We start from the raw sequence: 20,235 nt of genomic DNA, 5'->3' as shown, positions 1-20,235 counted from the left end.
CTGGGGGACAGTAGGGAACAATGACTGATCATTGTGGTGGGACCATCTCTGCTCTTGCAATTCCCGAGTTTTATGACCTCGAGCGTCGCCTCAGGCCTTGAGTTATTCCCACCCATTCTCCAAAGGAAACCTGAGGCACCTGCCAATTCAGCATATTCTGGGGGTCTGAAGGACCTTAGCATGGGCGGGTGAGTTGACCCCGTCCTGGGACCATCGGAGCCATGCTCTGGGAGTGGGCAGGGACCTGGCGGCTTCTGAGTCGAGTAGGGTTCTGGGTGGCCCAGTGCGTGGACGTTTACCTCATCCCTGTGGAACTTCCCTGACCTCGCGGGCACAGGGGCGGGGCCGCCGAAGGGGACGGGCTGCGGGAGGGGTTTAGGCTTCCGCCCCCAGCCCGGAACCTTTCTTCTCCGTCCCTGGCAGGTTCCGGGAGCCTCGGCTAGTGGGGGCCGGAAGTGGAGGCGGTTGGTGGGGTTGGCGGGGCTCGGGGACGCTGCGCGGGCGGTGGTTTGCGAACTGCGGGTGGACTGAGTGTAGTGACCGGCGTCCTGCTGTCTCGCCCCGTCGCGGGTGGGCGAGGGTGGGTGGTGCGCGGCGGCGGCGGAACGAACGCGGTGCGGGCGGGGCGCCCGCCGCTGGGCTCATGGCCTCCTGCGCGAGCATCGATATCGAGGACGCCACGCAGCACCTGCGGGACATCCTCAAGCTGGACCGACCCGCGGGCGGTGAGCGGGGGTTGCGGGGGTGGGCCCCAGGCGAGCTGACAAAAGGGCGGCGCGCGTCTGAACCGCCCTTGGGGCCCGCAGCTCCCTTAGGACCAGCTCTGGATCCTCCTGGCGGGTAAGGGTGGACGGGGATTGACTGTGCCCCTCGTTTCCTGGCCCCGAGGTCTCTAGTGTTCCTGGGACTGGCCTAGCTTCTCTTCCCTTTCGCCATGGTTCAGAGGCCTGGTCTGGGCTCCGTATATGGAATTCTGGGCCTAGGCTTAAGCGCGATGCTGAAGAGCCGCCGGTCCCCGCCATAACTTGCCCTTCTCTCTGGAATAAAGACTCCAGGCCTCCCGTTCTGAAACTGATTTCCAGGAGGAAGGTGTCCAGCCTCAATTCCGTGTTCTTTCTGGGATGAAGGCAAACCACAGACCGCACCACCCTGACTGAATTAGGCTACAAATATCTCCAAGCCCTAATTTGTTCCCATTCATTCATATTTCTCTTTGGCTCTTAATGATACCTCAGAACTAATCTTGCCCCCAAAGATTCCCCAAGACACAGCTAACAGGGTTGTAATATACTGTTGTCATTGAAAGAGAGGAGTGTCTCGATACTGTGATGGGCATGGGAAGGGTGGAGGCTGATGAGTGCAGAGTGCAGGTCTGAGAGGGGAGAGTGGGCTAGGTCTGGTAATGTGAACAGGGTCTTGGGTGTCAGGAAAGGCACCCAAGGCATGTATGTAGAAGCCACCTATTAGGAAAAGGAAATAGCACGGGTGGAGGCACTAGTTTACTGACAGGTTTAGGGACCTCTGAAGTGGGCGGTGATGATGGTGTGGGTGTACAGTGGAGGACTGATGTTTCCTCAGATCTTGTTCTTACACCTGCTGGGAGGCCCAGACTGGCTGCTTCTGGAAGCAGGCACTGGTGCTCACTAGGGGTGGATTCAGCTAACCCCTACTTTCAGAAAATCCATCTGCTGCCTGAGACCACTGGGTCCTTTGTGCCAGGCCTGGAGTGTGTGCCCTCTTCACTCATGAGTTGGGCGTGGACCTCTTCTGCTGCTCAGCTGCTTTGCAGACTAGACTCTGCAGATATTTGGTAGAGCCTGGCATGGCCAACCATGTACAGCCTGGGCCTGCTTTTTGGTTGTCCTCATGGTACCCTTCATGGAAGGAAGAGTGGTCAGCTTGTCACTGAACAGCTAAAGTGGCTCTGATCCGAATGAAGTGGCCTGGAGGCTTTCCTTATAACTCCTTTGTTTATTGATTGGCACTTGATTCCCTTGTTTGCCAAGCAGCTCTTTCTTGTCTCCTCTCACTGAAGGACCAGGTCAGAACTCAGACTGTTGAGGGCTGGGCGCAGTGTCTCCCGCCTATAATCCCAGCACTTTGGGAGGCCGAGGTGGGTAGATTGCTTGAGGCCAGAAGTTCGAGACCAGCCTGGCCAACATGGTTTCCCAACATGGTGAAACCTCGTCTCTACTAAAAATACAAAAATTGGCCGGGCACAGCGGCTCACGCCTGTAATCTCAGCACTTTGGGAGGCCGAGGCGGGCGGATCACAAGGTCATGAGATCGAGACCATCCTGGCTAACTCGGTGAAACCCCGTCTCTACTAAACATACAAAAAATTAGCTGGGCATGGTGGCGGGCACCTGTAGTCCCAGCTGCTCGGGAGGCTGAGGCAGAAGAATGGTGTGAACCTGGGAGGCGGAGCTTGCAGTGAGCCAAGATCGCGCCACTGCATTCCAGCCTGGGCGACAAAGCAAGACTCCAAAGAAAAAAAAAGCTGGGTATGGTGGCTCACGCCTGTAATCCCAGCACTTTGGGAGGCCGAGGCGCGTGGATCACAAGGTCAGGAGTTCGAGACCAGCCTGGTCAAGATGGTGAAACTCCATCTCTACTAAAAATAAAAAAAAAGTAGCCGGGCATGGTGGCACGTGCCTGTAGTCCCAGCTACTTGGGAGGCTGAGGCAGGAGAATCCCTTGAACCTGGGAGGCGGAGGTTGCTGTGAGCTGAGATCATGCCACTGCACTCTAGCCTGGGCAACAGAGCGAGACTCCATCTAAAAAAAAAAAAATTAGCTGAGCTATAATCCCAGCTACTTGGGAGGCTGGTGCAGGAGAACTGCTTGAACCCAGAGGGTGGAGGTTGCAGTGAGCCAGGATCGCGCCAAAAGAACTGAAAGACTGTTGTGACTGGAAACTTGCTATGTTCCTGAATGTGGAGCCCTAGGCTCCTTGCCATTTGGGGATTTTGGAAATGGTGTCTGAGCCTATGAGAGTGTTTGAAACCCAGCCAGTTGCAAAGAACTGAAATGCTGTCTTTCGTTACTCCACACTCTGTCCCATAGTTTCTCTCCTTTTGGTCCAGCTCCTTTGTGTCCCTGCATTCTGTGTTTACTTGCCCAAGATAGCTTCTTCTGAGCCATTTCTGTGTGGGGCAGCCCCTTCCACATCTTACCAGTGCCCTTCCATGCCTTAGGAGCCCATCTTCTCTCCAGATCTTGACACTACATTGGTCTAGGCCGTGATCTCTCTCACCCAGATTCTCAACCATTCTGCCTGCTATCTTAATCATCCCACTGGCCAGAACTGACCACGTCACCTTCCCCTTTGAAACTCTTTATGGTTCTCATGGCCCACAGGGAAGAGTCTAAGTGCCACAGCATCATACCTGATGCCTCTGCAGCTTTGTTTTCCCTCCATCCTTCCTGTGTCTGTGTGTTCTGGCCACACTAACTGCTGTATAAGGTCTTTCCTGACCATTCCTATGCCCTCACTCAGAGTCCACAGAGTTCTGTAGTAACCCAGGCCTGAGTATTAACTGGCCTCAAAGGGTCCTTGATGGCTTGTACCCCTCCCCCAGGCAGAAGAGCCTCATGCTCATCCTTGGTCCTGCATACATCAGCGTTTATGGAACGAGAGATGAACACAGGGCCCTCCTCCTCATGGACATGCTTTGCTCAGTTGAGTGTTCCTAGAACACCTCATAGTTCTTGAAGGAAATTCTGCAAGGGGAGAAGCTTGTGGGCAGGTCGAGCAACCTTATCAGAGTGACCCTTTCTGTCCCCAGGCCCCAGTGCAGAGAGCCCACGGCCATCCAGTGCCTACAATGGGGACCTCAATGGGCTTCTGGTCCCAGACCCGCTCTGCTCAGGTGATGGTACCTCAACAAACAAGGCTGGTCTTCGGACCATGCCACCCATTAACCTGCAAGAGAAGCAGGTCATGTGAGTACCTAGGAGACGACAATGGTGGTGATGGTGTGTTTGGGGTGTCTTCCTAGCTGAAGCCATGAGATGGGGAGTGAGCAGGGCCAGCAGCCTCTGCTGCTTCCTCTCTAGATGACCTGGGGTGGAGCTTGAGCTTGCACTAGGATGAGAGGCAAGGACAAGCTCAAGGGTTTGGCCTGGATACCTGGTTTAAAATGAAAGTAGACTCATTCCCAAGGAAGGAGGTGAGCAAGCGGAGCTGTGGGTCTGGGGCCAGTGTACCAGGCAAAGCTGACATTGGACTAGATACCTTTACCAGGCTGGCTATGTCCTCGCTTCCTCCCGTCCCTGCCCATTGAGCCTTTGGGTGAACAAGAGACAAAGTTTTTGCACTCTTCCCCACAGCTGTCTCTCAGGAGATGATAGCTCCACCTGCATTGGGATTTTGGCCAAGGAGGTGGAGATTGTGGCCAGCAGTGACTCTAGCATTTCAAGCAAGGCCCGGGGAAGCAACAAGGTAGGTACTAGGATGCTGTGGCAAATATAATGTATAGGGGCACACCCAGCCTTTCCGGTCTCCCTCATGCTGCCAGTTCCTGTGGGGCCACCTTGACACTTTCCCAGTTTCAGGAAGCCAGGGCTGGGTGCCAAGCCTCTGTGGGAGTCTGGCTCCAGGAGGTAACAGTGGGTAGCTGGACTTGCATCTGTGTCCTCTCCCATCCCCAGGGATGTTGGGGGCCACCTAGGCTCTAGGGAAGTTCCGTGACTTTTCTCACCCTGGGTTCTCAGGTGAAAATTCAGCCTGTCGCCAAGTATGACTGGGAGCAGAAGTACTACTATGGCAACCTGATTGCTGTGTCTAACTCCTTCTTGGCCTATGCCATTCGGGGTGAGTAAAGACAGTGGGGAGGAAGGAATGTTATGCTGGATGTCCAACAGAGCCAGTTCCAACATCAGGCCACTCAGGCCTTAGGGGTACAATGGAAGGTTTGTCCATGCTGCCTCTTGGGGAGCTGGGTGGGAAAACCAAGCTTGCGACTATGGTGGTGGCAGGGAGACAGACAGGGGCAGTGCTTCTCTGCTGCTGCCTGAGCCTGGATATGTACTCATGGTCCACTGCTCTCCTGATTCCAGCTGCCAACAATGGCTCCGCCATGGTGCGGGTGATCAGTGTCAGCACTTCGGAGCGGACCTTGCTCAAGGGCTTCACAGGCAGTGTGGCTGATCTGGCTTTTGCACACCTCAACTCTCCACAGCTGGCCTGCCTGGATGAGGCAGGCAACCTGTTCGTGTGGCGCTTGGCTCTGGTTAATGGCAAAATTCAGTATCCATTCCTTCCCGTGGGTGGTGGGACTGAAGAAGGGTGGGCGGAGCTGGGGTGTTACGCCTCTTCATTCACCTATCTAGCCCTTAACACCCTGCTCAGAGAAGAGATCTTGGTCCATATCCGGCAGCCAGAGGGCACGCCACTGAACCACTTTCGCAGGATCATCTGGTGCCCCTTCATCCCTGAGGAGAGCGAGGACTGCTGTGAGGAGAGCAGCCCGACGGTGGCCCTGCTGCATGAAGACCGGGTGAGGGGGCTGGCATGGCGAGGAGGCGCCAGAGAAGCCATAGTGTGGGGATGGGCTGCACACTCACCTCTCTGTGCCTTCCAGGCTGAGGTGTGGGACCTGGACATGCTCCGCTCTAGCCACAGCACTTGGCCTGTGGATGTCAGCCAGATCAAGCAGGGCTTCATTGTGGTAAAAGGTCATAGCACGGTAAGCCTGTGACTCCCTGCCTCCCCTGCCCTCCCCTTCCTCATATCCATCCTCTGTTCCCCGTATCCACAGCTGTCCGGGCAGCTTTACTAGCATTCTGTCCATGGGGACTCTGAGCTCAAAGTGGCCCTTGCCTGTGCAGTTTTCTCCTTACCTCACAGCACCCTGCAGGTCTGGCCTTCTCTAGGGACCCTGTTCATTCAGTCAGTCACACAAGCATGCCAGTCCCACCATGAGTCAGTTCAGCTCATTACCATCCTCATTTGGGAGGGACTTGTTCTCACCTCTAGTCAGCAAAGCTTTTTGGGTTCTTTCTAGTGCCTCAGTGAAGGAGCCCTCTCCCCTGATGGGACTGTGCTGGCTACTGCGAGCCATGATGGCTATGTCAAGTTCTGGCAGATCTACATTGAGGGGCAAGATGAGCCAAGGTAAGGCAGGGCCTCAGGGACCAGGATCCTCCCGAGGTAGCCGACCGGACTGCTCACTCAGGCCCCTCATCTGCCTACCTGCAGGTGTCTGCACGAGTGGAAGCCTCATGATGGGCGGCCCCTCTCCTGCCTCCTGTTCTGTGACAACCATAAGAAACAAGACCCTGAGTGAGTGAGTGGGCAGCCTAGTGGGTGGTGGGCTGGACCATGGCTCCCAGCAGGCGGCCCAGCCAGCCAGTCAGTGCCTTGTTGCCTTGCAGTGTCCCTTTCTGGAGGTTCCTTATTACTGGTGCTGACCAGAACCGAGAGCTAAAGATGTGGTGTACGGTGTCCTGGACCTGCCTGCAGACTATTCGGTAAGGAGTAGTTGGAAGGCTGGGGGACTGGGCAGGGGCAGCAGTGTTGGGAATGTGGCTTCCTTCAGTTCTCAGCCTCATTCATTCTGCTTTGTGGCTCTCTAGCTTCTCCCCAGATATCTTCAGCTCAGTGAGTGTGCCCCCTAGCCTCAAGGTTTGCTTGGACCTCTCAGCAGAATACCTGATTCTCAGTGATGTGCAACGGAAGGTAGGCTGCCATGGGGTACCCTGGGCAGAGCTGGGATTATAGAGGAAGGCCGGGGGGCAGGTGGCGCATTGCAGCCCTTAGCCTCTGAGCTCAGCTAGGAACGTTCTGCCTGTGCAGGTCCTCTATGTGATGGAGCTGCTGCAGAACCAGGAGGAGGGCCATGCCTGCTTCAGCTCCATCTCGGAGTTCCTGCTCACCCACCCTGTGCTGAGCTTCGGTATCCAGGTTGTGAGTCGCTGCCGGCTACGGCACACTGAGGTGCTGCCTGCCGAAGAGGAAAATGACAGCCTGGGTGCTGGTGAGCTGCCCCAGGGTCAGAGCTATGTGTCCATATATCTAGGGGGTGTGGAGGCACAGAGAGGGCCAGGGGCTTCATCATCCACACTATCCTTTCAGATGGTACCCATGGAGCTGGTGCCATGGAGTCTGCAGCTGGTGTGCTCATCAAGCTCTTTTGTGTGCATACTAAGTGAGTGTTTGGGGAGGCCCATCAGTGCCCTGTCTGTGTTTGTCTCCACTCTACTGATCCTTGCCCTTGGAGCACTTTATTCTCCCCCTTATTTTCCTGCAGGGCACTGCAAGATGTGCAGATCCGTTTCCAGCCACAGCTGAACCCTGATGTGGTGGCCCCACTCCCCACCCACACTGCCCACGAGGACTTTAGTGAGTAGGGCGTGAGAGGGAGGTAGGGTAAGTTGGACTGACCAGGGTCTGAGATCTGACTCAAGTGGCAACTTGCCCTGCAGCATTTGGAGAGTCTCGACCCGAACTGGGCTCCGAGGGCCTGGGGTCAGTCGCTCACGGCTCCCAGCCTGACCTCCGACGAATCATGGAGCTGCCTGCACCTGCCAACTTCCTCAGTCTGAGCAGTGAGACCAAGCCCAAGTTGATGACACCTGACGCCTTCATGACACCTAGCGCCTCCTTGCAGCAGGTACTCTCCCAAGGTAGGGGGACCTGGGAATGCCTCAGCCATAGGCCACAGGTCTTATTCCCTGCATCTCCCCAGATCACTGCCTCTCCCAGCAGCAGCAGCAGTGGTAGCAGCAGCAGCAGCAGCAGCAGCAGCTCCCTTACAGCTGTGTCTGCCATGAGCAGCACCTCAGCTGTGGAACCCTCCTTGACCAGGTGAGGCAAGGGTGAGAGATGGAGGATGGCAGGGGCTGGTACCAGATGATGCCAAGCTCTGGCTGCTGACACCTCAAGCTTCTCCCACCAGGCCACCTGAGGAGCTGACTTTGAGCCCCAAGCTGCAGCTGGATGGCAGCCTGACAATGAGCAGCAGTGGCAGCCTGCAGGCAAGCCCACGCGGCCTCCTGCCCGGCCTGCTCCCAGCCCCAGCCGACAAACTGACTCCTAAGGGGCCGGGCCAGGTGTGTGAATGGGTGTCTGTGTGAAGTGTGGGGAGCAGGTGGGCGGCAGCAGGGAAGGTAGGTGGTGGGTTCCTCCCGACCCCCCTGCTGCTGATCCTGCTCTACCCAACATGGTCCATGTTTCCCTGAGGTCATTTCACCCTCCTGTGTTTCTTGGTGGGTGTCTTCTCAGCCTCCCTGTCCCCACCTCCTCTTCTGGGCTGTGGCCTCGTTTTTGACCTGTATCCCCACTTGACCTTTTGACTCTGCTGCCCCGTCTCTCATTACTACTAATACTAATGCTTCGTGTCTGTGCCCCCATCCCTGCCTCACCTCCTGTCACTTAAGCCTCCATCTTTGGCCCACCTCAGGTGCCTACTGCCGCCTCTGCACTGTCCCTGGAGCTGCAGGAAGTGGAGCCCCTGGGGCTACCCCAAGCCTCCCCTAGCCGCACCCGTTCCCCTGATGTCATCTCCTCAGCTTCCACTGCCCTGTCCCAGGACATCCCTGAGATTGCATCTGAGGCCCTGCCCCGTGGTTTTGGCTCCTCTGCACCAGAGGGCCTTGAGCCAGACAGTATGGCTTCAGCCGCCTCAGCACTGCACCTACTGTCCCCACGGCCCCGGCCAGGGCCCGAGCTCGGCCCCCAGCTTGGCCTTGATGGAGGCCCTGGGGACGGAGATCGGCATAGTACCCCCTCCCTCCTGGAGGCAGCCTTGACCCAGGAGGCCTCGACTCCTGACAGTCAGGTTTGGCCCACAGCACCTGACATTACTCGTGAGACCTGCAGCACCCTGGCAGAAAGGTGAGGAGCTTGGGAGGGGAAAAGTGTGTTAGCAGGAGGGACTTCAGATAGATTCATCCTCTGCTGAGTTGGCCTGTCCTTCCAGCCCCAGGAATGGCCTTCAGGAAAAGCACAAGAGCCTGGCCTTCCACCGACCACCATATCACCTGCTGCAGCAACGTGACAGTCAGGATGCCAGTGCTGAGCAAAGGTGGGTGCCACTCTACACCATTGTCCTCATGGGGGGATGGGCAGCAAGTGGGCAGAGGCTTACTCCTCCTTCCCCTTCCCACAGTGACCATGATGATGAGGTGGCCAGCCTTGCCTCTGCTTCAGGAGGCTTTGGCACCAAAGTTCCTGCTCCACGGCTGCCTGCCAAGGACTGGAAGACCAAGGGATCCCCTCGAACCTCACCCAAGCTCAAAAGGAAAAGCAAGAAGGATGATGGGTAGGGAGGAATCCTAGGGAGGGAGAGGGTGGTCTCCAGGCTGCCTGACGTAGCCTGAGGTGCTTCTCACCTATGGCAGGGATGCAGCCATGGGATCCCGGCTCACAGAGCACCAGGTAAGTGAACGAGCCCACTTTGTACTTGTGGAACTTCACCCTGCCGGGGTGGAGAAGGGCTCTGGGCCATTACCTGGTCTGGTGTGTGGGGATGGGTGGGGCAGGCATCGTGTGACTGTCAGTGCTATTGACAGGTGCCAGAGCCCCCTGAGGACTGGCCAGCCCTAATTTGGCAACAGCAGAGAGAGCTGGCAGAGCTGCGGCACAGCCAAGAAGAGCTGCTGCAGCGTCTGTGTACCCAACTCGAAGGCCTGCAGAGCACAGTTACAGGCCACGTAGAACGTGCCCTTGAGACCCGGCACGAGCAGGAGCGTATCCTTGAGACTGGTAGCACAACATGGCATAGGGATGGGGGCAGCATTCTTGGCCTGGGAAGGAGTACACGACCTGCTCCAGGCCTGTTCCTTAGCTACGGCGCAGAGCGGCGGCTGGAGCGAGCACTGGCTGAGGGGCAGCAGCGGGGAGGGCAGCTGCAGGAGCAGCTGACACAACAGTTGTCCCAAGCACTGTCTTCAGCTGTAGCTGGGCGGCTAGAGCGCAGCATACGGGATGAGATCAAGAAGACAGTCCCTCCATGTGAGTTTCGCATGCAGATTCCTTTTGGGTGGTTCAGGTGGAAGTGGGGGTACTTGTCAAGCTTCTTCTCATGGCTCCACCTCCCCCTCTTCCCCTCTGCCAGGTGTCTCAAGGAGTCTGGAGCCTATGGCAGGCCAACTGAGCAACTCAGTGGCTACCAAGCTCACAGCTGTGGAGGGCAGCATGAAAGAGAACATCTCCAAGCTGCTCAAGTCCAAGGTGCTATAGGGCCCAAGATGTGGGTGGAGGTGGTGGTTCCTGGGCCTAGTCAGGCCAGGTTGGGCTCAGGTTTTCAGGGTTTTTTTTTTTTGTTTTTTTTTTTTGAGATGGAGTCTCATTCTGCCTCCCAGGCTGGAGTGCAATGGTGCAATCTCAGCTCACTGCAACCTCTGCCTTCCGGGTTCAAGTGATTCTCCTGCCTCAGCCTGCCAAGTAGCTGGGGCTACAGGCGCGCGCCACCACACCCAGCTAATTTTTGTATTTTTAGTGGAGACAGGATTTCACCATGTTGGCCAGGGTGGTCTCGATCTCCTGATCTCATGATCTGCCCGCCTCGGCCTCCCAAAGTGCTAGGATTACAGGTGTGAGCCACTGCGCCCAGCAGGCTCAGGTTTTCAACTTGGCCCCCTCTTCTAACCCCAGAACTTGACTGATGCCATCGCCCGAGCAGCTGCAGACACATTACAGGGGCCGATGCAGGCAGCCTACCGGGAAGCCTTCCAGAGTGTGGTGCTGCCGGCCTTTGAGAAGAGCTGCCAGGCCATGTTCCAGCAAATCAATGATAGCTTCCGACTGGGGACACAGGAATGTGAGTGGGGTCATATGGCCCAAGGTGGGAGGGGTTATCCTCTTTCCTTCTGTTCCTCTTATAGTCCCTGTGGTCACCCCTCAGACTTGCAGCAGCTAGAAAGCCACATGAAGAGCCGGAAGGCACGGGAACAGGAGGCCAGGGAGCCTGTGCTGGCCCAGCTGCGGGGCCTGGTCAGCACACTGCAGAGTGCCACTGAGCAGATGGCAGCCACCGTGGCCAGCAGTGTTCGGGCTGAGGTGCAGCACCAGCTGCATGTGGCTGTGGGCAGGTGTGTGGGCAGAGTACTGGGCAAGGTGGTGGGCTTGAGAAAGGCCAGACTGGGCTCCCTGTCCACTTCACCTCACTCACTTCCCTTTGCAGCCTTCAGGAGTCCATTTTAGCACAGGTACAGCGCATCGTTAAGGGTGAGGTGAGTGTGGCGCTCAAGGAGCAGCAGGCCGCCGTCACCTCCAGCATCATGCAGGCCATGCGCTCAGCTGCTGGCACACCTGTCCCCTCTGCCCACCTTGACTGCCAGGCCCAGCAAGCCCATATCCTGCAGCTGCTGCAGCAGGGCCACCTCAATCAGGCCTTCCAGCAGGTATGATAGGCGTTAGGCCCTGGTAAGGGTCACGTGTCTCTTGACAAGGCCCACACACCATACATTCCACCCACCAGCTTTGCACCTTCTGGCCCCAGCAAACTGTTCTTGGTTCCCTTTGGCCTCCAGGCCATTGTCCCTGCTGCTTCCTCTTCCTGGACCCCCTTCTTCCCACCTAGCCCACCTTGCTTTACAACTACCCTTCTCAGGAACCATTTCCCAATCCCCTAGGGTAACTATACAACCCTGCGGGGCTCTCTGAGTCCCTCTGGAGCCCTCACTAGCGCACCCCGTTGTCTTCCTCCCTCAGGCCACACAGTTCAGATAAACAGACATTCCATCCTGATATTTGCTATAAACACTGCTCTTTTTTTCTCCTCCAGGCACTGACAGCTGCTGACCTGAACCTGGTGCTGTATGTGTGTGAAACTGTAGACCCAGCCCAGGTTTTTGGGCAGCCACCCTGCCCACTCTCTCAGCCTGTGCTCCTTTCCCTCATCCAGCAGCTGGCATCTGACCTTGGCACTCGAACTGACCTCAAGCTCAGGTAAGTGGGGGCAGCCAGGAATGGGGAGATGAGCTGGGGAGTGGGGGAGTGGGAGCGAGCAGTTTGAAGCTACACCCACTTCTGCCTGAATCCTCTCCCTAATTTTCTCCACCAATCCTCTCTGCCCTCACCCAGAGGGTTCCCTCTGGGCTTCAGTGCCACCAGGGGGCGCTCCCATCTGCTGGTGCCCACCTGTAGCCTGTCCTTTCCCCCATCCCCAGCTACCTGGAAGAGGCCGTGATGCATCTGGACCACAGTGACCCCATCACTCGGGACCACATGGGCTCCGTTATGGCCCAGGTGCGCCAAAAGCTTTTTCAGTTCCTGCAGGCTGAGCCACACAACTCACTTGGCAAAGCGGCCCGGCGTCTCAGCCTCATGCTGCATGGTCTTGTGACCCCCAGCCTCCCTTAGCTGCTAAGCCTGCCTTGCCCAGGGGTGGGATGGCACTGAAGGCCATCACACAGGCCTAGGCCGAGGCAGGGTCACGGCTGGCCTTTACCTGCTCAGGCCCCCATCTCTGGGGTGTTTTGGGGTCAGGGAGCAGGGAGCACTGGCCGTGGTCTACAGGGTGTGGTAGTCAGAAGGTTTAGGCTGGGCCCAGGGCAGGTATTGTGCCTGCTTGGGTTCTGCCATGCCTGGAGCATGACCCTGAGATCGTGACACCACTTGAGTGGAATTTTCCATGTTCCTTTTTACCTCTAATTTGGATCTTTTTGTTTTTGAAAAATATTGAGAAATTCAATTAAATGCTTTTGGAATAAAATGGAGTATGTGTGTGCTTTTGGTTTGTCTTTGGTGTGACTCTCATAACTGCCCTCTGTTCCTTCCCTGCCCCTCTCTTCCCTGTGGAGCTCTGTCTGTCTAGGCCAACCCAGCCAAGGGGCGGGGTTACCCACTCATCTGCTCCAACTGCCTTCCCAGATCTCCCTTCTCCCTCCTTTTATGGGGTGAGGGTCCAGGGGCCTGCTCAGCACCAGCCTGTGCTCCTGGGAATTTCTGCTCTCTGAGGTCCCTTCTCGCTCCTTTTCCCATTTGGGTGTTGGAGGCGGAGCCGCCGGCTGGGTTCGGAGCCCCACCCCCGGCTTCCATCCAATCACCGTCCTTCCCTCCGGGGGCTGGGCGGACGGGCTGCGCTCCAAGCTGCTAGCTCCCGCACTAGGCTCTCAGCCAGGGACGATGGGCCGCTGCCACTGCCGCTGCTGCTGCCGCCGCCGCCGCCGCTGCTGCTGGCAACCACCCCGTGCCCTGAGGCCGTTGCTGTTGCTGCCCCTCGGTGAGTGCGGGCGTCCGGGGCCCGGGCCACACCCCCTTCTCGCCCAGCCAGGCCAGACTGGGCATAGGGTGTGTGGGAACACTGGGCACCAGGGTGGAGAAGAGTTGCAAGGGCTCCAGGAAGGTGTGCTAGTGACTTCAGGACAGAAAGTGAGAGGCACAAATAGCCCTAGTTATGGGAGAAGGACTCCAAAATTTGCATCCCCTCTTATAAAGGGAGACATGCCAATGGCAGGACTTATAGATCGGTCATAGGATCCCTAAGTCCTCTCTGAGGGTCTGGCCTGGATCCCAATACCTCTGCATCCTGCCCTGTCTCTCCAAAAATACCTATCTTTAGAGAGAGTTTGGAGGGCCAAGCAAAGCTTGTCTAAACCGCAGAGAGATGCACCTGTTTCTAGTCCCGGGCCTCTGGACCACCCTCCCCTCCACCCTATCCTGATTCCTTCACGTGAACCCTCCTCATCCCACCTGGGGCCCCAGAAGCTCAGAGGAAGAGCTGATTTGGGGGACACAACATCCCCTCCCCCTGTGCAAATCCCAGTCTGGGTCTTACCTTGAAGGGGGCCTGGGCAGGTAATCCCGATTTGCCCTTTAGTTCCCTAGGGCACCCTTTTTCCGCTGAGTCACATCCCCAGAGTGCTCCCAGGTAAACAAGCCCCTGGGGGCTGGGGGACGGGCCTGGCTCATCCTATCTACCATTCCCTCACCCCCACCCCACTTCTAGTCCTTGTACCTCGCCTGGCAGCAGCTGCAGCGGGCCCAAACCGCTGTGACACCATATACCAGGGCTTCGCTGAGTGTCTCATCCGCTTGGGGGACGGCATGGGCCGCGGAGGCGAGCTGGAGACCATCTGCAGGTACCAGAGGTTGCGAGGCAGTGGCCCAACCTGTGCCACCATTGGGGACTGAACCTTTTATTTCCCAAACCAAAATCTCCTTGCCTCACCTAATCCCCCTAATCCCACTCCCTTAACAGATCTTGGAATGACTTCCATGCCTGTGCCTCTCGGGTCCTGTTGGGCTGTCCGGAGGAGGCAGCTGCAGTGTGGGAATCACTACAGCAAGAAGCTCGCCGGGCCCCCCATCCGAATAACTTGCACACTCTGTGCAGCGCCCAGGTGCATGTTCGGGAGCGCGGTACAGGCTCCGAAACCAACCAGGAGACACTGCCAGCTGCAGCACTTGCACTCCCCATGGCCCCTGCGCCCCCACTGCTGGCGGCTGCTCTGGCTCTGACCTACCTCCTGGGGCCTCTGGCCTAGCCTATCAGGTCAGGTGGCAGTGCCTGTGCCTCCAGCCCTGCCCTGGCGGTGGTTGTCCAGGCTTTGCAGAGCGCAGCAGGGCTTTTCATTAAAGGTATTTATATTTGTACTAAGCTCCTTCCTTTCTCCTGGCTGCGGCCTTGCTTGGCTGGGGCCAGGGACTCCCAGAAACTGATCCTTTGCTTGGATGGAATGGGCGGGGCTGAGGGCCACCACAGGGGACTCAATCTTCCTCCTTACAAACACTGGTTTCCCAGTGGCAGCGCAAAGCTTTCCATTTCGTGCAGGTCCCAAGAGCTCCTCCAGTGGAGACCAGAGATCTGCCGGAATGCACAGTCTTCCTCTACTTTCCTATGCTGGCTTGGGGTCGGGAGGGCGGGGTCTCAGCCCTGCACTCCTAGCACTGCCTACCCCTTCTATCCCGGCCCCTGGGGGCCAGGTGAGCTGGTGAAGTGCCCTTGATCTCAGCTCCACCCCCTCCCCAGCCTCTGGGCTCCTGACCATTTCACCTCCTCCTCTCTCTGCCTGTCACCTCAGCCTTCAAGGCACAGCACAGACTGTGTGCTCAGTCCCTTCCTCTGGCTTTCTGGTCTGTCTGAAGGAGGCCTGTTCTAGAAGGTGGGGAGCCTCTGTTGAAGTCCACATTCAAGCCCCTGATATGACCTGAAGTGGCAAAAACTGGGGTTACTGTAAGGGTTCCTCTGGCCTCTGCTCTCCACAACCTTGTTCTTTGAGAAAAGGTAGGCGGTGTGTTGTCAAAACAACTGCAGAAGGCTTTCTGGAAGCCGTGGAATGACAGCATGTGGTGTGCGAGGAGCCCCTCTTCATACCGGTGGAAAGGAAGAGCAAAATCAGCTAGGCAGAATCTGAGGAAGGAGGAAGCCTTCTGGGGGTGGGACCTTCTGATCAGCCTTCTCCCACCACTGTCAGGATCCTATTCCAAGCCATCACCCCACGGTTTATAGAGGCACTGCCATAGTCTCCTCATTGACGTATATTATCGCTCCCTCCACTTTATTTTTATTTATTTATTTTTTTTGAGATGGAGTCTTGCTCTTGTCACCCAGGCTGGAATGCAGTGGCGCAATCTTGGCTCACTGCAACCTCCACCTCCTGGGTTCAAGCAATTCTCCTGCCTCAGCCTCCCTAGTAGCTGGGATTACAGGTGCCCGCCACCATGCCCAACTAATTTTGTATTTTTAGTAGAGATGGGTTTCACCATGTTGGCCAGGCTGGTCTCGAACTCCTGACCTCAGGTGATCTGACCCCCTTGGCCTCCCAAAGTGCTGGGATTGCAGGCATGAGCCACCATGTTCGGCCTTATTCTTTACTTTCTAAATTGAAAAACTCAGCCGGGTGCAGTGGCTCACTCTTGTAGTATCACCTCCTCTAGGAACTATTCCCTAACCCTGACTACAAGCTGAATCAGAAGGCTCCTCTAGGTCCACACAGCTCCTGGATTCCCTTCTGCCTCAGTACTGATAGCACTAGCTTGTTATTGTCTAGGTACAGGTCAGAATTCCCCACTGTGGATTCCCCAAGGGCAGGAAGTCCTTTTTGTCAGAATCCTCGTTGTGTCTCTAGCATCCATCCTAGGGCTGGATATAAAGGGTGCACTTGTGGGAGGGTGTGGAATGAAAGATAGAGCTCTTAAGTCCAGCATGGGTAGTGCTACAGTCAGCAAGAGCTTGGACTGAGAATGACCCCACTGTGGAGGTGTGTCATTTTAGGGTGGCACCTTTACCCTGGGCATACTGCTAGGAAGGATGGTGCTGGGGCTGTATATCCCAGAAGTCTTCCAGAGCTGGGCTTGGATGACCAGGAGCAGGGGCCTGGCTGTTCTGGCCAGCCATCAGGGAGATTACCATCCTCCTGCTGTGACCTACTTTTCCCCTGGTTTTTGCTCTCTAAGTCCCTACTCTTCCATGGAATAGAGTGGGGCTTGGGGAGGGGGGAAAGAATCTGCTCTCTGGCCAGGGGCTTAAGGGCTTTGTGTGTTTTATCCTAGAGCTGGAGGAGAGGGGTGGGCTGATAGCCAAGCTGGCTGGGCCCTGGGCACAGCTGCCCAGGCCAGAGCATCATGGTGATGGTGTTTCGCACATTTGTTTATTTATTTATTTATTTTTTTTGAGATGGAGTCTCGCTGTGTCGCCCGGGCTGGAGTGCAGTGGCCGGATCTCAGCTCACTGCGAGCTCTGCCTCCTGGGTTTTTACGCCATTCTCCTGCCTCAGCCTCCCGAGTAGCTGGGACTACAGGCGCCCGCCACCTCGCCCAGCTAGTTTTTTTGTATTTTTAGTAGAGACGGGGTTTCACCGTGTTAGCCAGGATGGTCTCGATCTCCTGACCTCGTGATCCGCCCGTCTCGGCCTCCCAAAGTGCTGGGATTACAGGCTTGAGCCACTGCGCCCGGCGTTTCGCACATTTGAAGCACTGTGGACAAGGAGTACCTTATTGTTCTGAGAGAGCCTGAGGGATGGATGTCCTGAATCCAGTCCCCTCTGCATTAATGTATCTCTTCACCTAAGGACCTCCCTCCTGCTCTTCTCCAGAGCCCAAACCAGCACACAGTAAGGGTTCAATAAATATTTGTTAATTAATGCACTGAATGTCTGTAAAACAGGAGTGTTGTGTAGATTTCTGAGTGCCATCAACCTGGAATTCATATTACTTTTAACCCTCACAACAACTCTGTAAGGTCAGGATTATGACTCCCCCGCTTATATTTTATTTATTTATTTTATTTTTATTTTATTTATTTATTTATTTATTTTTGAGACGGAGTCTCGCTCTGTTAGTGCAGTGGCGCGATCTCGGCTCACTGCAAGCTCCGCCTCCTGGGTTCACGCCATTCTCCTGCCTCAGCCTCCCAAGTAGCTGGGACTACAAGCGCCCGCCACCATGCCTGGCTAATTTTTTGCGTTTTTAGTAGAGACGGGGCTTCACCGTGTTAGTCAGGATGGTCTCGATCTCCTGACCTCGTGATCCGTCTGCCTCGGCCTCCCAAAGTGCTGGGATTACAGGCGTGAGCCACCGCACCCAGCCTTTATTTTATTTTTTGAGACAAAGTCTCATTCTGTCACTCAGGCTGGAGTGCAGCAACCCAATCCTGGCTCACTGCAGCCTTGACCTCCTGGGCTCAAGCGATTCTCCAGCCTCAGCCTCTTGTGTAGCTAGGACTATAGGTCTGTGCTATCACACCCAGCTAATTTTATATTTTGGCAGAGACAGGGTCTCATTATGTCACCCAGGCTGGTCTCGAACTCTTGGCCTCAAATGATCCTCCTCCCTCAGCCACCCAAAGTGTTGAGATTACAAGCACGGAGCTAACCTTATTATATAGCTAAGAAAAATAAGGCTTATGGGCCAGACGTGGTGGTTCATGCCTGTAAGCCCTGCATTTTGGGAGGCCGAGGCAGGTGGATCACCTGAGGTCGGGAGTTCGAGACCAGTCTGACCAACATGGAGAAACCCTGTCTCTACTAAAAATACAAAAAATTAGCTGGGTGTGGTGGTGCATGCCTGTAATCTCAGCTACTCAGAAGGCTGAGGCAGGAGAATTGCTTGAACCTGGAAGGCAGAGGTTACGGTGAGGCAAGATCGTGCCATTGCACTCTAGCCTGAACAAGAGTGAAACTCCATCTCAAAAAAAAAAAAAAAAGAGAAAGAAAAATGAGGCTTATGGCCCAGCACAGTGGTCCATGCCTGTAATCCCAGCACCTTGGAAGGCTGAGGTGGGAGGATCACTTAAGGCCCTATGTCAACAAATAGGCCAGGCGTGGTGGCTCAGGCCTGTAATCCCAGCACTTTGGGAGGCTGAGGCTGGCAGATCACCTGAGGTTGAGGAGAGTTCGAGACCAGCCTAACCAACATGAAGAAACCCTCTCTCTACTACAAGTACAAAATTAGGCCAGGCACGATAGCTCACACCTGTAATCCCAGCACTTTGGGAAGCTGAGGCAGGAGAATCGCTTGAACCTGGGAGGCAGAGGTTGCAGTGAGCTGAGATCATGCAATTGCACTCCAGCCTGGAAAACGAGCAAAACTCCGTCTCAAAATACATAAATAAATAAGCAAGTCAGGCATGGTGGTGCGTGCCTGTAGACTTAGCTATTTGGGAGGCTGAGGTATAGGGGGATTTTAAGGAATCAGAGAGACCAATGGGGTTCAGGAGGATATTTATTAATTATTTAGGTTCACCGGTCCAGTCGGATTAAAATCTGAAGGACTGAGCCCTGAACAAAGAGTTAAGTTACCTTTTAAGCATTTTGTGGGGCAGGGGGAGCTCTTTGCAGGGGGAAGCATATTACAGAAGCAAGAAACAAAGCCTGTTATTAAATTAATTGAGACATGCATTACATCATTTCTTACTTTTCAAGGAGAAGCATGTTTTACGACTTGAGTTTATCTGTCTAGTGACCTTGCAACTGCACAGCTAGGGAAACGGGGTCTTCACAATGCCTGGGAAAGGAGGAGAGATAAGGCTCACTAGCCGCAGAAAAACAGGCAGTTAATTTTTAAAGGACTCCAGCTCTTTCTCTTTCTCAGGGGGAATTGGATTTTCTTATATACAACTGAGTTTCTGCTTACACATTCTTCAATTTCTTGTAATTCCTGTTCCAGAGGCAAAGGATCCCTTGAGCCTAGGAGTTCGAGGTTACAGTGAGCTTTGATTGATGCCACGCACTCCAGCCTGGATGACAGAGCAAGACCCTGTCTCTATTAAAAAAATAAAAAAGGCTGGGAGCAGTGGCTCACGCCTATAATCTCAGCACTTTGGGAGGCCGAGGCCAGTGGATCATCTGAGGTCAGGAGTTCAAGACCAACCTGGCCAAAATTTAAAAAATAAAATGAGGCTAATGAGGTATATGTCTTGCTTAAAGTCAAACAGCTCTGGAAGTGTCAGAGCTGGGATTTGATCCCAGGTATGTTTGGCCCCAAAGTCTATACCCTTAATTATTGCACTAGACTTTTGGAAACAATTTTTTAACTTTTTTTTTTTTTTTTTTGAGACGGAGTTTCACTCTTGTCGCCCAGGCTGGCATGCAATGGCGCGATCTCGGTTCACTACAACCTCTGCCTCCCGGGTTCAAGCAATTATCCTGCCTCAGCCTCCCAAGTAGCTGGGATTACAGGCGCCCGCCACCACACCTAGCTAATTTTTGTATTTTTGGTAGCAATGGGGTTTCACCATGTTAGCCAGGCTGGTCTCGAACTCCTGACCTCAGGTGATCTGCCCACCTGGGCCTCCAAAAGTGCTAGGATTACAGGCGTGAGGCACTGCGCTGGCCACCATTGTTCTTTTTAAATGAAATCTTGTATGAAACCTTACTACGGCTGGGCGTGGTGTCTCACACCTGTAATCCCAGCACTTTGGGAGGCCGAGGAGGGCAGATCGCCTGAGGTTAGGAGTTCGAGACCAGCTTGGCCAACATGGTGAAACCCTGTCTCTACTAAAAATACAAAAGGGCTGAGCATGGTGGCTCACGCCTGTAATCCCAGCACTTTGGGAGGCTGAGGTGGGTGGATCAGGAGGTCAGGAGATCGAGACCATCTCGGCTAACACGGTGAAACCCTGTCTCTACTAAAAATATAAAAAATTACCCGGGCGTGGTGGTGGGCCCCTGTAGTTCCAGCTACTCGGGAGGCTGAGGCAGGAGAATGGCATGAACCCAGGAGGCAGAGCTTGCAGTGAGCCGAGATTGCGCCACTGCACTCCAGCCTGGGTGACAGAGCGAGACTCCATCTCAACAACAACAACAAAAAATTAAAATTAAAAATAAAAATAAGAAAATTAACCGG

General features: G+C 55.2%; 2 protein-coding genes across 4 annotated transcripts; both read left to right on the top strand.

The window, feature by feature from the left end:
• The first annotated feature begins 408 nt into the window (after nucleotides 1–408).
• LOC116271224 (enhancer of mRNA-decapping protein 4) lies at nucleotides 409–12,665 on the top strand. 3 transcript variants are annotated; one of them, XM_031657916.1, is made up of 30 exons: nucleotides 432–725; nucleotides 3,581–3,680; nucleotides 3,788–3,944; nucleotides 4,332–4,443; nucleotides 4,716–4,815; nucleotides 5,061–5,250; nucleotides 5,353–5,500; nucleotides 5,585–5,689; nucleotides 6,008–6,117; nucleotides 6,202–6,285; nucleotides 6,378–6,473; nucleotides 6,579–6,681; nucleotides 6,799–6,979; nucleotides 7,078–7,150; nucleotides 7,253–7,344; nucleotides 7,428–7,615; nucleotides 7,691–7,809; nucleotides 7,901–8,054; nucleotides 8,381–8,838; nucleotides 8,924–9,028; nucleotides 9,113–9,265; nucleotides 9,345–9,381; nucleotides 9,516–9,693; nucleotides 9,802–9,957; nucleotides 10,061–10,176; nucleotides 10,600–10,765; nucleotides 10,850–11,036; nucleotides 11,129–11,348; nucleotides 11,732–11,895; nucleotides 12,117–12,665. In XM_031657916.1, exons 3-30 carry the CDS (start codon nucleotides 3,910–3,912, stop codon nucleotides 12,307–12,309), a joined length of 4,023 nt encoding a protein of 1,340 aa, XP_031513776.1. In that variant the 5' UTR covers nucleotides 432–725; nucleotides 3,581–3,680; nucleotides 3,788–3,909; the 3' UTR covers nucleotides 12,310–12,665. The 3 variants fall into 3 exon arrangements, with proteins under 3 accessions (XP_031513775.1, XP_031513774.1, XP_031513776.1); XM_031657915.1 differs by lacking the exon at nucleotides 3,581–3,680 and having other exon boundaries at nucleotides 409–725; nucleotides 8,405–8,838; XM_031657914.1 differs by lacking the exon at nucleotides 3,581–3,680 and having other exon boundaries at nucleotides 409–725.
• A 308-nt stretch (nucleotides 12,666–12,973) lies between these two features.
• LOC116271225 (neuritin-like protein) lies at nucleotides 12,974–14,544 on the top strand. Its single transcript, XM_031657917.1, has 3 exons — nucleotides 12,974–13,171; nucleotides 13,898–14,030; nucleotides 14,150–14,544. Exons 1-3 carry the CDS (start codon nucleotides 13,075–13,077, stop codon nucleotides 14,433–14,435), a joined length of 516 nt encoding a protein of 171 aa, XP_031513777.1. The 5' UTR covers nucleotides 12,974–13,074; the 3' UTR covers nucleotides 14,436–14,544.
• Nucleotides 14,545–20,235: the final 5,691 nt, after the last annotated feature.

The sequence above is a fragment of the Papio anubis genome, chromosome 18, assembly GCF_008728515.1.
Source record: "Papio anubis isolate 15944 chromosome 18, Panubis1.0, whole genome shotgun sequence".
Lineage (NCBI taxonomy): Eukaryota > Metazoa > Chordata > Mammalia > Primates > Cercopithecidae > Papio > Papio anubis.
The sequence above is the reverse complement of the archived record's forward strand: the minus strand, read 5'-3'. Positions and strand labels throughout refer to the sequence as shown.

Coding starts and splice junctions, on each gene's coding strand:
- LOC116271224 (XM_031657914.1), top strand. CDS start 644: ATGGCCTCCTGCGCGAGCATCGATATCGAGGACGCCACGCAGCACCTG. Junction 9,958..10,060: donor CAAGAAGACAGTCCCTCCAT/GTGAGTTTCGCA, acceptor CCCCTCTGCCAG/GTGTCTCAAGGAGTCTGGAG. Junction 11,349..11,731: donor TCAATCAGGCCTTCCAGCAG/GTATGATAGGCG, acceptor TTTCTCCTCCAG/GCACTGACAGCTGCTGACCT.
- LOC116271225 (XM_031657917.1), top strand. CDS start 13,075: ATGGGCCGCTGCCACTGCCGCTGCTGCTGCCGCCGCCGCCGCCGCTGC. Junction 13,172..13,897: donor GTTGCTGTTGCTGCCCCTCG/GTGAGTGCGGGC, acceptor CCCCACTTCTAG/TCCTTGTACCTCGCCTGGCA. Junction 14,031..14,149: donor GAGCTGGAGACCATCTGCAG/GTACCAGAGGTT, acceptor CTCCCTTAACAG/ATCTTGGAATGACTTCCATG.